Consider the following 15,102-nt stretch of genomic DNA (forward strand, 5'->3'; position numbering starts at 1 on the left):
GCAGGAAAAGCATCATAACCCAATCAAACTGACATTATGTCACATCGATCCACTTAAAATGCCATAACGATTTTGCCACTGCATCACAAGAGAAACTCTTGATAAAAATGTGGAGAACTTAAGAAATTGGTTTCACATGATATTGAATGAAAATGATCTCACATTATTACTATTTTCCCAAGTTTAATGATCACATACACAAAAAAAAGTCAGATTTTTTTATGTAGTTTTGAAATAAAATTAAACGAAAACTGAAGTATCGAAATAAAATTAAATGAAAACTGAAGTATCCGTTTTTGAAACACCTCATAAATACTTTGAGAATTGTGTTTTGGTTGCTGATTATATAAAGAGGACTCACCCAATCAAAGAATGCAAGTTTATACTTGCTTTTGGATTGCCAGTTTTATAACTGTATGGCACCTTCATCTCAAACAGCAGAAATAACTAAAATGGTCTCTCAATTAATATCACTCAATAAAAGAATTGTATTCCAATGGATACCATCCCATTGTGGAATCCTGGGAAACGAGAATGCGGATGCTTTAGCAAAGAAGGGCAGCACTGCTACTTACAGACCTGTTACTAAATCTATATATTACTCTGTGAAAAGATTTATTAAATCTACATACTTAGACTTCAACAAACAATCTCAAGGGAAAAAATGGAACTCTCTGCATCATAATCCACAGTTAATTCCCGATTTACCACGCAAATCGTCTGTAGCTGCATTTAGATTGGCAACAGGCCATGATTGTTTGGCCAAACACCTGCATAGAATTGGAATATATCAATTCCCTAACTGCCCATTGTGCAACTCAAACCAAGCAATGGATTCGGAACATCTCAAAATCTGTGCTTCAGTGGCTGACCATGATAATATCTTTGAAAAATATTGGAGTGCAAGAGGTCAAATGACTTTATTGTCAAACGCCTGGCATTAGAAAACAACAACATACTTTGAGAATTGTGTTTTGGTTCCTGATTATATAAAGAGGACTCACCCAATCAAAGAATGCAAGTTTATACTTGCTTTTGAATTGCCAGTTTTATACTCCGTGTGGATACTGGGCAGTTAGCACATTATAGCGTCTCCAAGAAAAACTCTTACCTGTTGTGGTATATCTCCCAAAACAGCAAGACATCAGTGCCAAGTGATTATACAGGGTGGCACACGAAATGTCATACCATTTATTTTACACGTAACACCTATTGATTTGTACTAAAGCTTTACAAAATTATACAGAATTAATAATTAGGATTTGGAATTTTATCTCTAATGCAGAACATGTTCCATATGACCGCCATTTTGCCTCACAACCTCTTGCAAACGAACCCTTACATTCATCACCACTTTTTGACACAAGTCTTCAGATAGTGCACGGCACAACTCCACTAGAAGGGCTCTGAGCTGCACCACATTTTCTGGCCTCCTTTGGTACACTTTCTCTTTTAGGAATCCCCATAAAAAGAAATTGCACGGATTAATGTCTGGCCTCTGAGGTGGCCACATTTTGCCACACCCATGTCGATGTGACATCACACGAAGATCAAACATCTCTGCAGGTAATCCAGAACGGTGTTTGCAGTGTGTGAACGGGCTCTATCCTGCATGAACCACTGAGTTTCCATAGTGAGACCTTTTGCCATGAGATGGGGGATAAAACTGCTTTCCAACATGGTTTTGTATCGAACTTGGTTGGCAGTTTCATCGAAGAAAATTGGACCGATGATTCCGTGAATCGAAATTGCGGCCTATACAGAAGCTTTTGCCCCAAACATTTCTTTTTCATGCAGCATGCGAGGAGGTTCCCTAGCCCATAATCGAACGTTTTGTTTACTCACAACACAGAATAACTTTCACCTTGTGTTCAACAGTCAATTGCCCGTTGTCCGCCATTTCACAAATTGATGTTTGTGCTCGTAGCTATGGTTACAACCAAACAATGTTGCTACCTGTCGGATTTTCCATGAATTTTGGCATCCACTAGTGTAGTTAGAAATATCGAAACAACAATATTAAAATTTTTATGTGATAATTAAATGGTATGACATTTCGTGTGCCACCCTGTATGAAGTGCTTTCCCATGAGTATGGAAAGTAGGGAGAGAGAGGTATTCTACACATGTTGAGGAATTAACAAACTGTGCATGATATCATGTGAAAGCAGGTTAATCAAATATATTTTGCGATCTTGCCTAAACATAATTCACTTTTTAAAAGTTGCGGTAGAAAAAAAATTAGAAACATTGGCGTATTTTAGACTAAATGTAAAGTTATGAAGTATGCAAAGTTTTATGCTGAACCCTTCATTTTCAAATCACAGGTGCAAAGAGCTCGCTGACTGTGGCAGCCCGCAGAATGTGGACGCTGTGTGTGGAGAGACTGGGAGAGAAAGAAGAAAGACTGATGCGGCTGGAGAAGGCCATCAACCCCCTGCTGGACGACAACGACCAAGTGGCTCTTTCGTTCATACTGGACAACGTGGTTAACAACAAACTCAAGGGGATGTCCGAGTCATGGCCATTCTTGAAACCGGTCAACAAAAAACTAGTCAAAGACTACTACAACGTTGTCAAGTGTCCCATGGACCTGGAAACCATAGCCAAGAAGGTTAATTGTAAGTATGCTATCATACAGTCGCATTTCATATTTCAGAGATGTTGTGACATGCAGTATAATGCTCTGATGCGTTTTTCAGCTCATAAGTATCACAATCGCTATGAGTTCCTGGCAGACATAGAGCGAATCCTGGAGAATTGTATTCTTTACAATGGGAAGGACTCTCCATATACCCAAAAGGCTGAAAAGATGGTGGAGGTGTGTCGCTTCACCTTGGATGAGGTGGGTTCTTAGCTTACATTAGCTAGTACGCTTTAAGATGTTCACGATATTCAATATGGTGAGATGTTTTTTGGGGGGTTTTTGTGGTGTCATAGAGATAGCTGATAAGTATCTGTAAAACATTTGCTCTATCTTCATGGCTATTCATCTGCATGTGGTCCAAGGCACATGAGTGATGACAGAAAGAATCACGCTATTTCTTCTTTTTACAATTCAGTGGTGTCGTTAAATGTACGTCCTGACAGTATCTTTATTGATATGTTGGTGTCTGATAAGTTACTTATTAAAATTAATAAATTTTGTTATTATTGATCCGTCTATAACCTATCATTCATAAATACATCTAATTATCAGACATATTATCGTTTCATTCAGGTCAAGTGATTACATATTTATGAACACTTTAATTACATTCGGCATATGTTTCCATAATGATTTACATAATTGTACATAATATCACGATTTACAGTTTGAAGGCCTATATGAGTTAAAACTGAATTAATTTTAAACATATTTAAGTATACAATGTCACAGAAAATGACCCATGTCATAGAGTGCTATATATCTACTGAATGTGTAATCTGTGTTTTTATGGGGCATGATGGGTGAAATTTTGGTCATTTTCAGTAAAATTTTGAAAAAAAAAAATCGTGAAAATATATATATATTTTTTTTTTCATATAGCAGGACAGTGTTTTACGCATACCAATTTTCATTATTGTACAAGATACAGTAATGGTGGGAAAAAAAGTTGAATATTTCCAAAAATTTTACTGCTGTATGCTGTACCTTAACCCCATAAGGGTGATGGCATCATCTAATTCAATATATTACTGCAAAATTTTTTGCTGTTCCTAATGAAAAAGTAGGAAAGGATGACTGTATCCATGGTGATAATTCTCCTTTACTGGTTTTTATAAGAAAAAACACTGTAAAGTTTTCAGTAATATACTGAATTAGATGATATCACCCTTATGAGAATTGTGACTTTGATTGTTTTTCCCATATACTCTTCTTATGGTCTTTCAGTCACACTTTCTAATTTAGCCTTTAACATTCTACGAGTATACCTTACAAGTCATTGCATCCTTCGTCTATTTTTCATACAGTATATTCTATTGATATTTTCTTAAACTTTCAATATACCAATCAGACATTTTTGACTGTCTATCATATACATACTAGGTTCAAAAAGTTCCCGGAATTTGCTAGCATCATAGAAACAACGTACCTTAAACACTATTCTACAGCATTCCCTTCAAAATAGTTGCCTTCCGCAACAACACACTTTTGCCAACGCGTGTAGAGTTCCTGGAAGCAGGCCTGGAAGCCATTTTGTGAAACCCGCCTTAGTGCTCTCGTCGCGTTTGCGATAACCTCTTCAGCATTGAATCTCCGTCATTTCAGATGACTTTTCAGACGGGGAAACAGAAAGTAATCAGGTGGTGAGAGATCAGGAGAGTATGGTGGGTGATCCAAAGCAGTTATGTTGTGCCTGGCAAGAAAATTCTTTACAATAATTGCGCGATGAGCAGGTGCATTGTCATGCATAAGGAACCAGTTGTTTTCTACCCACTTTTCTGGACGTTTCCTTCTCACTGCGTCCCAGAGGCGACGGAGGGTTTCTACGTACAATTCTTTCGTTACAGTACGACCTTCTGGAATGAACTCATGGTGCATGAGACCCTGAGAGTCGAAGAAAACTTCCAACATAACTTTGCTTTAAGTGTGCTTAAATGCGACAGGCTCATGTCAGTAGATTTACTGGCATGAAAAAGAACTCCTGCGGGACAAAATTCCGGCACTTCCGGCGATGCTGATATAACCTCTGCAGTTGCGAGCGTCGTTAAATAAAACATAACATTTAAAATAACTTTGCCTTTGGAAGTGTCCCTAGGAAATTTTTGCTTCCGAGGAGATGTTTTCGATTTCCACTCAGATGACTGTCGTTTAGGGACTGGGTCGTACAAGTAGCACCAGTTTCATTTTGTTTAAGAAATCACCATCTTCATCAGCCATACTGATCATGTCCCCAGCAAAACACAGAACTTGATGTTTGTACTTTGCTCTGTGGACATAATTACAAAATGCGACGAACAAACGAAACACTATGATAAACAATTGCCTACAACTCAAAACCAATAATTGCCATTATCAACAAACTTTAAGGAAATGACATCATGAATGTTACCAACAAAACAAATGTATAATATCCCTTGTTATATATTAATACGAAAAATGGTAGTAAAATTCCGGGAACTTTTTGAACCTAGTAGTATAAAATAACTATACTAACATTTTCATAAATTCCCACCCCTCCTTTCCCTGATTTGACAGTTTCCAGTCATGTTAAATGCTCAGTAGTTTTATTGCTTGCAATCACCGTAATGTATTGTTATTTTTGTGCAGAATAAATGGTTTAATTTATGTACCTATGTCATTTAAATAGTAATTCAAGAACATTCACTATAAATAGTAATATCATATGCATTATGACAAAGGATTGAATTGTGAAATGCATAAAACGTATGATGATAAAATACGCACTTTTCATCTTTATGATTCACATTTTCTTTCAGTATGGAGACCACTTAACACAGCTGGAGAGGAGCATCTCACTTGTGCAAGAGCGTGCCCTGGAACAGGCTGAGATCGATTCAATTGGGACATGGCTCGGTGGCGAAGAGGAGAATTATACCATCGCAGAACCAGATCATCTCCGTGGAGGGGTAAGCATTGGTTCAGTTAATACTGTGTGGCTAAGAATTCTTTCCCCATGAGTGTTAACTCTTCTCAGCACTAGTGACATCTGTAAGTCTGCTTGTTGAATCAGGGCAAATGGCAAGTTAAGGACCTTGCCATTAGACACAAAAAAACCCTCCTTATTCACCTCAAAACTTTCTACATATTCGTCAAATTACTCACAAAATGTTGGCAAAGTATCAGCCTTGCTAGTTGGTTACTGTATTCATCTCTTATCTGAAGATACACAGGTTCAATATCAATGGAGGGCAATGGATTTATAGTTAATCTTGCTTCCACTTGATGAGGAGAATAAGAAATGAAGCTGTGTTAGAAAGAATAATGCTGAAACTGATCAGGAAGAGGAAAAGGAACTGGTTGGATCACTGGCTGAAAATTAACTGCCTACTGAAGGATGCACTGGAAGGAATGGTGAATGGCAGAAGAGTTTGGGGCAAAAGAAGATATGAGATGATTTTTAGTAGGTTATTTTATGACGCTTTATCAACATCTTAGGTTATTTAGCGTCTGAATGAGATGAAGGTGATAATGCCGGTGAAATGAGTCCGGGGTCCAGCACCGAAAGTTACTCAGATTTGCTCATATTGGGTTGAGGGAAAACCCTGGAAAAAACCTCAACTAGGTAACTTGCCCTGACCGGGAATCGAACCCAGGCCACCTGGTTTCGCAGCCAGATGCGCTAATTGTTACTCCACAGGTGTGGACGATATCAGATGATAAGACGACATTAAGATATATGGATCATATGAGGAAACAAAGAGGAAGGCAGAAAATAGGAAAGATTGAAGAAAGCTGGAGTTGCAGTGAAAGACCTGCCCTTGGGCAGAACACTAAATGAATGAATGAAAAGTAGATTTTGCGAATCTGGCTTCCAGGTTTAGCTTACTGTAAAGCTAATTTGAATAATATTAAAGGGAAAAATTGTTCCAGGACTGGGTATCGAACCTGGGACCTTTGACTAAGCGCGCCAAAGCTCTACCACTGAGCTATCCAGGAACGATACAAGACCACAGTCTTAATTCTTCTCTCTATGTCCACATACCTCAAGTGGGTTGACAACATCAAAGACCCAACGTAGAGTGCACACTATACTGTTTGACTTTAAATTGTGGTTTCATGTTAACGAACAGGGGCGAATATTATATATTATATTAATAAGATTATTCAACAAATAAAATTAAATAACGTGCAAAATCGAATTACTTACGTAAATGATAATTATTATAAACACAGCAATAAAACTTATTATGTTTCTTTGTAATGAAGTTCAAAAACAAACTGCTATCCAGCACAGCATACTAAATACTATTGCCAACTACTCAGAGCGGAAATACGAAACAATACTTAACCTCAAAAGTAAGATAAGATGAAATGTTACATTAACAGAATAAAAACATGGAAGGTTTTTATAGACATTCATTTAATACTTGAAGTTACAGTTATTGAAAACGCAATTTTTAAAGTAAAATTTTGTTTGAATTTGCCACGATTACATGTCCAGTATTTTACAAAGCGTCTTATCAGACAAGATGCTTCCTTACAAAGTGTCTTATCAAGAAACACAATTCTGATTGGTTGATTTTAAGGCATTTCTGAAATGTTATTGGCCAATATCACAATTTCATCCTATAAGTTGAATAGTCATCATCATTCCTCAGAAGAAAAAATGATCTAGAATCAACACAAAAGTGAAGGTGGAACAGGCAACTGATCCAATTGGTGAAGTAGATTGTGACTGCTAATCAATCTATTTATTTATTTATTTCAGAGCCAGAACAGTTCTCCTGACAACATGTACAAGTCACATCTCGATGATTTCGACTATGTGGATGTGGAGGGAGATGTGGAGGCAGATCCAGGAAGAGGCATGCCTCGGCAGAGGAAGAAAGATGTCTTGGAAGAGGGTGAGTTCAAACGAATGTTAACATCATGGAGAGTCAAGTTCAAAATAGGCACATTAACATGTCAGCAAAATATGAAGGGACTCAGGGTAATAAGTACCTACAGATTGGGCTAGTACGTATTAGAAAAATCATTTACATATCCTGAGCTTCTTGTTTGTCTTATGGATCTGTCAAATGCTATCAGGGAATGAAATTAATTGAATTAAATAAAAGAAGGTCTTCTCAACTGCTGAAACTTAGCAGAGAACATGTAAAATGGATTATTTATCCAGTAAGCAGACAGTGGAGTGAAAAGCCATCTGTACAAAACTGGAAAGAAGTGGAATCTCTCCAATTCTAAATACAGTAAAACTCCTATTAATCGAATGGTTAACCGAAATCCTGCTTATCCAAAAAAAAAAAAAAAAAAAAAAAAAAAAAAAAAAAAAAAAAAAAAAAAAAAGGCCAATGTTTTGTTTATACCTGCAAAATTTTGTCCATCCTCTATAGTATGGCTACAAATTTAAATGTCAATGTGCTCACATAAATACTACATCTTTTTTTCATCTCCATCCACCAAACACTTGTTAAATATAACTGGGCGCTGCCAGTCCCCTTAGGTAAGTGAGACGTTCTTTTCGCCCCCCCCCCCTCATTTACCCGGAAATTAGAGGATTATGGTGTTATGGTGTATGCATTCGAGGTAAGTTTCCAATTTCTCATTTATTTTAGTTGTGTTGCAGTTATAGCATTATCGATATGTCATATTTTTTAGTTATGCGAGTGCGATGTCGAGTAAAAGTAAATGTGTTATTGTATCCATAAAGGATAAGTTAGAAGCCATGAGACTTGTGAAAAGTGGCGCAATCTTGTGAAATGTTGCTTCCGATTATGGAATAGGAGTATCAACTGTCTCTGATTGGGTTAAAATATGTAAATCCAAACTTTTGGAACATTCCTGCAAAATACCGAAATATTTCTCATTCAATATCCGAAAAATCACATCCGAAATGGCTCTGCCCCCCTTACTTCGGATAAATGGGGATCTATTGTAGTTGAAAGGCAGGTGGAATTGCTAGCACTTTATGATGTGAATCCATGCTCGCATTTTCAGGAATTGTTTGGTGGAAGTCAATCAACAACATAAGATGCTAACTTATTGCAAGGATAAAGTTAATAAAAAAAGCTACTGCAAGGACTGAGTTAAAAAAAAATTGGGATAGTTTATGTTGAATATGTCACTGATAGAATTACTGTTAAGGTAAACATAAGCAATGACAATCAACATATCTTCTTTCCAGATACCTTAAAAACCCGGTATATCTTTGCTGTACTACTACTCCTGGAAGTAGCCATCTTGTATACATTGAGAGTAAACATGTCGGTTGCTATAGTAACATTTGTGCTGTATCGTTTGCTACCCATTGCTTATATGCCCACTCTCATTTATGCTGCATATACCTCGACATTGTGAATTTTCTCTCTTTACTCAACTTTACACGCGAATTTTTGCAATTTCACTTATCGACTGCTGATTGTTACACAGTTGAAATTGTAGCCTGGTTCATTACGGATCGTTTGACACCACTGTGAACGTTCTATCACTTCGCATTCTCGAGTTACACTGCCTCGGTTGCTGTGCGACCTGTCAATTTGTGCAAATTCCTCCCTCCCATATAATGCTAGATGACGTCACCTGCTCCAACTCAAGATCATGTTGGATACATTGATCCTTCACTTGTTGATCACTGTTAACTTCATTGGAGTATGTCGTGTAGTTTAGAAATTATAAGCGTGACAAAACTGGCCTGAAAATGTGTCTGTCGACTTTCTGTTATGGACCTTAGTACTGGACCGAACTTATAGATAGGGACCTGAATTTTTAGCATCTATTTTCATCAAAATTAGCATCTGCTTTTTCCAAATTAGCATCTTTTTTTTCCAAAGGAAACGTTTTGCATTCTACCTTTCATTTCTCTAAAAATAACATGTGAACAGTTCGTTTTCCTCCTTCAAATTACATCTGTCTAAAACAACAGCACCATACTGTGATAAAACACGTTCACTGTCAACATTGTTTCTTGGTGTCCACAATACTTGCAAACAACATTCTGAAAATGGTTTATTCTCCGTTCTTAAAGCATTTAACACTTTCACTATGTCACATTTTTCATTTTCCACCTGCTGTTCAAATAAGCTTCTTAAATGAATTGTGTGCACTTTGAATTTCTTATTTTGGTATATTCGAAAATCCTGGAAACATGTCATCAACATTGTTCAGTAGAACTACCGGTACATTCTTCAGATAGAATGTCTTTGCTATAGTCTCAAAGTTACTGGCTCTTTTTCTTCAAAATTGACAGTTTATCATTTGCTGACTGAGTAGCTTTGGAAAACACATGTTTGCACGTAACTTCATCCAATAGACTTAAAAAGTGCCTTTAATTTTTGTTTGGATATAAAGAGCTTTTCACTTGAAAAATGAAATTTTACTGATAAATCGCTATTAAATACCATTTTCTCGTGATTTCCCAATTTGATAGGAAATTCGCATTTTTTCGCACTTTCAATTCTGCTAAATCATCTTACAGATGAAGAAAAATACTTTCTACCCCACGATTTAAAAATTCGCGTGTTTCGCAAAAGCAACATTTTCAGGTCCCTACTTATAGACGTATTTACGTCAAAAACACACAATAGATATTGAAGTTTAGGGTGTACAAGATCAGTTATTAAGTCTCGGTGAAAATTCGGTATCTCCCCACACTACACTCGGGAGAGCAAATACACTTAAATCATAGAAACTTTTTCATATACCTCGGCCTATCGTCCCATTTAACCCATAAAGAAACGCAAATCAGATGTCTCAGTTCTGTGTATGGTGTGAGGAGATATCGAAGATTGGCCTTAAATTCCTTTGTAATGTAATAAAAAAAGACGTCAGGACATGCAGTACACATAATATATTTAAACTGTATTAATTGGTGTCACTTACCTTGCAGATTTGCAGTTCTCCAGCGAAGAAGAGGGCGATGACATCCCTCTGTCAGAAGGCGACCCGGATCCCATGCCCGATGACGACAGTCAGCAGGCAGCAGAGGCAATGGTGCAGCTTGGCAATATCGGCTACTATCCTCCGGCAGCAGGGATAACAAATGAACAGGGTAATTATTATTATTTAATACTAAGTGAAGTCTTTAGTATGTTTTTATTGGGAACAACTTTGCCACAAGCCCTTTTAACCTATGAAAAATTAAGAAGGCTTCCAAATTGGGATAAATGGAGTAGATACAAAGATTCTAAATTTACATTGATGACCCAAAACGGATACATATAAGAGGTAGAAAAGCTTAAACAAAATCTAGAAATACCAAGTGAAAAGGAAAACTTGCTGTCTCGATATAATCCACTTAATAACTTCAAAGTAGACTGCTGCCTTGATCTTGATGAAGTCTTCAACAAAAAAGATATAAATCCAGAAGTAGCAAAAGCAATTGCCCTACAAACAATAAATACAAAATATCCACAAATGGACTGGTTGTACATTTACACTGATGGATCTCTCATGGATCAAAATGAAGGAGCTGGAGCAGGAGCTACTTGTCAGTACTTTTCTCTTTATAAAAATGTTAGCAAGTACACAACAAATTTTGATGGTGAAGTTGAAGCCATTTATACATCACTTCAAAATGTATTTGTTTGGCTAAACCAGTGCAAAAACAGTCAACCTGTCTGACTCTAAAGCTGCAATCCAATCCATCAGCTCAACTACATCCCCTAAAATGGAAAAAGTAAAAGAAATTCATTGCATGGTAAAACAAATTCAAATGCTAAATAAAAAAGTGGTCTTCCAATAGATCCCGGCCCACTGTGGACTGAATGGTAACGAGAAAGCAGATATGTTAGCAAAGAAAGGAACTAAAATCCACTTAAAAACAAATTTAAAGTTCCCTTATGAATCAATAAAACTAGTCATGAAAAGAATAAGTAACAGCGAACAGGCAAAACATCAAAATTCAAAATGGAAAGAATCATTCAAAGATCTAAAACTAATTCCTGATCTACCTCGAAAATCTGCCGTGGCCATGTTTAGATTGATTACTGGCCATGATTGCCTCAGTAAACACCTCCATTGTATTGGAGTACTGAATTCACCTAAATGCTTACTGTGCACCAGAGAAGAGGACATGGAGATGGAGCACCTGGCTAATTGTGACTCTTAGGACATTTGTGGACCTTCCATCAAAATATTGGGAAGCAAGAAGGATGATGACTTCATTGTTAAATCCAGAGCCTCTCCCTCTCCCTCTCCCCCCCTCTCCCTCTCCCTCTCCCCCTCCCCCTCCCCCTCCCCCTCCTGCACTATCACCTTACTTTTTAACTTTGCTGTAGACTATATTATTAGGAAAGTCCAGAATAACAGAGAGGATTTGGAATTGAACGGGTTACGTCAGCTGCTTGTTTATGCGGATGATGTGAATATGTTACGATAAAATCCACAAACGATTAGGGAAAACACGGGAACTTTACTAGAAGCAAGTAAAGAAATAGGTTTGGAAGTAAATCCCGAAAAGACAAAGTATATCATCATGTCTCGTGACTAGAAATATAAAAATTGGAAATTTATCCTTTGAAGAGGTGGAAAAATTCAAATATCTTGGAGCAACAGTAACAAATATAAATGACACTCGGGAGGAAATTAAACGCAGAATAAATATGAGAAATGCCTATTATTATTCGGTTGAGAAGCTTTTGTCATCTAGTCTGCTTTCAAAAAGCTGAAAGTTAGAATTTATAAAACAGTTACATTACCAGTTCTTCTGTATGGTTGCGAAACTTGGATTCTCACTGCGAGAGAGGAAGAGAGGGTAAGGGTGTTTGAGAATAAGTTGTTTAGAAAAATATTTGGGGCTAAACGTACGATCACACGTCGCTACTTTTGCAGCGCTGCAGTACAAAAAACTGCGCAACTCTTGTACTGCGACGTGTGAACAATGGTGCAACCCGAAAAGTAGCAGCTGCCGAACCTGCTGCCCGCTACTTTTCCATGCTGCACGCAGCTTAGAAGTAGCGACGTGTGAACAGGGTTCTCAGGGTTGCAGCCGCAGCATTTTTGATATCGGTTTTGTTGAAACTTTTGCTGCGGTTGCAACCAGTGTTACCACCCAAATGTGTCAATGATACTTTTATTGTTTGGATATATTTTAATGTTAAATGTGATGAAAATAAATTATTTGTAACAGTTATTATATACACAACACAGTCTGAGCATAATTGGTGACGATATAATTCATTTTTTAAATCTTCCGTAGCATAGTTCCAAAGAGGAGGGTTGCCAACATTGATTACGTGAATATACTGTTGGTTATCATTTAAGTATATAGGCGTTTTTAAAAGCTTTATAGTAAAAATAATGTCAATTTCTGAATATTAGATACGACAGAAAAGCAAATAATAGATAAGGAAGCTTTCGCATGAGTTTCTTAATAATGCGAACATAACCACAAAATGTATATTGAGAAGTCAACATGCAGATGGGAACCTGCAGCATGACTGCGGCTGCAAAAGAGCGCCTTGCGTGTGAACAGACTCGCAACCTCCAGTTGCAACTTTTGCTGCACTCGGGTTGCACAGCACGAAAAGTAGCGTGCTTACGTGTGAACATGACACGCAACTTTTGCAGCTGCAGTATAAAAGTAACGCTGCAAAAGTAGCAACGTGTGACCGTACCTTAAGAGGGATGAAGTTACAGGAGAATGGAGAAAGTTACACAACGCAGAACTGCACGCATTGTATTCTTCACCTGGCATAATTAGGATCATTAAATCCAGATGTTTGAGATGGGCAGGGCATGTAGCACGTATGGGCGAATCCAGAAATGCATATACAGTGGAACCTCTATTATCTGTGGTAATGAAGGGGGTGGACTGAACGATTAATCGAAAAAATCGGTTAATCCGTACCATAAAATAGTTTCCTGAATTGAGTGAATAATACATACAGTTTCATAATTTCCTCTGTAGTCTTGTGTTTAACACGCTAGGTAGTGGATCAGAAGTTCACTAATTTAAGTTCGGTTGTCAAGGACGTGTTTTTAAGGGGCAAGGAAACTCCTTGTAATGGCTGTAAGCGGAAATATAGGAAAAGTAGAGGTCTCATGTTGTAGATTTACATACTCTATACACTTTGTCCTTAATTTTTATTAAATCGCGTACAGTTGTAGCATCAATCACATATTCTGATCCGAGATGAGCCACAGTTTCTCTTTCCCCAAATCACTCAATTATATGCATTTTTCGATACTTATCACAAAAGTTTTCTTTTGACATTCATGAAATACATTTTATATAGAAGTTGAACAGTAGGGCAACTCGAATAATAGACTAAACTGCGAGTGTAAAGGCTTGTAACAACACTCTTTAGAAAAAAAATACGTACTAATATAACGTACAGTAGTACTTCATATGCTTTGTAGCAAAAAAAAAAAATAGTGAGAAAAAGACAGTCGGATAATCCGTCAATCAGTTAATAGGGTGACGGATAATCGGAGTTCTACTGTAGTGTGTTAGTTGGGAGGCTGAAACGTAGATGAGAGGATAATATTAAAATGTGTTTGAGGGAGGTGGGATATGATGGTAGGGACTGGATTAATCTTGCTCAGGATAGGGACCGATGGCGGGCTTATGTGAGGGTGGCAATGAACCTCTGGGTTCTCTGAAAGCCATTTGTAAGTAAGTTGTAAATAAATGCTATCTATAGCACATAGAAAAAATTCTTAGAAATGCACAGCCATTAGTTCTTACAATGTATCATTATAAGTTCAAATGTCATACTCAAAACTATAGATAAACTCTAATGTCACTGTTGACTTACTTGCTCCACAGAAGAGAGTATGGATGTCGATCCGAATTACGACCCATCAGACTTCCTTCTACACGGCCTGCCACAGCAACGAGCTGCCCAACTACAGCTGGCCAACCAGGCAGCAATGCGCGACAAGATACACGACGACCTCGAAGTGAGCGAATCAGACGACGAGATGACTTTGACAACTGCTGTCGTTAACGAACCTCCCAAGAGGGAGGTTGAGGAGGAGGATGACGGTGGAGACCTCTGGTTCTAGAGACACTTTTTGTTGATTGTTATATTTTATTTATCTTATGTTGTACATAACAGATTTATAATTATATTCGGAATAAATAGTAGTATATAATAAATGTACTAGTAATTAATCACAATTAATTGAAAGAGAGTTGGATTTCTTTAAAGTAAGTACATCAGGTTACACTGAAAATAATTCTACTCTGGATGTATCATCACAGTAGGGGAGAATGAGGCCAAACAAAATGGTGTCTGTTGTTTGGTTCCATTGTGCCTACTTAGACAACACATTCTACCACATTGGAGATTCCTTTCTTTTAAAAGCTACTGTAGTACTAAAATACATATTACAAATTACTGGAAACATGATCCTATCACAATTGGGAGGGGTACGATCACACAGCTCTCTAATTAGGACCTTGTGAAGCTACATAGTGATGTGAACAGAGAATAGTTCATTTAAAGTATTTTGGCACTTTGCATTGATGTTATCTGGATGGAAAGTCTAATG

At 37.3% G+C, this 15,102-nt stretch overlaps 1 protein-coding gene across 5 annotated transcripts in view; it reads left to right on the plus strand.

Moving 5' to 3' along the window:
- Nucleotides 1-14,707, plus strand: part of Taf1 (TATA-box binding protein associated factor 1) — an 85,640-nt gene extending 70,933 nt beyond the window's left edge. For all 5 annotated transcript variants that reach the window (XM_069845078.1, XM_069845079.1, XM_069845081.1 and 2 more), the window contains exons 24-29: nt 2,327-2,620; nt 2,702-2,844; nt 5,424-5,573; nt 7,376-7,511; nt 10,493-10,654; nt 14,375-14,707. In XM_069845078.1, coding sequence (XP_069701179.1) covers nt 2,327-2,620; nt 2,702-2,844; nt 5,424-5,573; nt 7,376-7,511; nt 10,493-10,654; nt 14,375-14,613 — 1,124 coding nt within the window. In that variant the 3' untranslated portion in view covers nt 14,614-14,707. The remainder of the gene's footprint in view (nt 1-2,326; nt 2,621-2,701; nt 2,845-5,423; nt 5,574-7,375; nt 7,512-10,492; nt 10,655-14,374) is intronic.
- The last annotated feature ends 395 nt before the right edge of the window (nt 14,708-15,102 follow it).

The sequence above is a fragment of the Periplaneta americana genome, chromosome 14 (genome assembly GCF_040183065.1).
Source record: "Periplaneta americana isolate PAMFEO1 chromosome 14, P.americana_PAMFEO1_priV1, whole genome shotgun sequence".
Lineage (NCBI taxonomy): Eukaryota > Metazoa > Arthropoda > Insecta > Blattodea > Blattidae > Periplaneta > Periplaneta americana.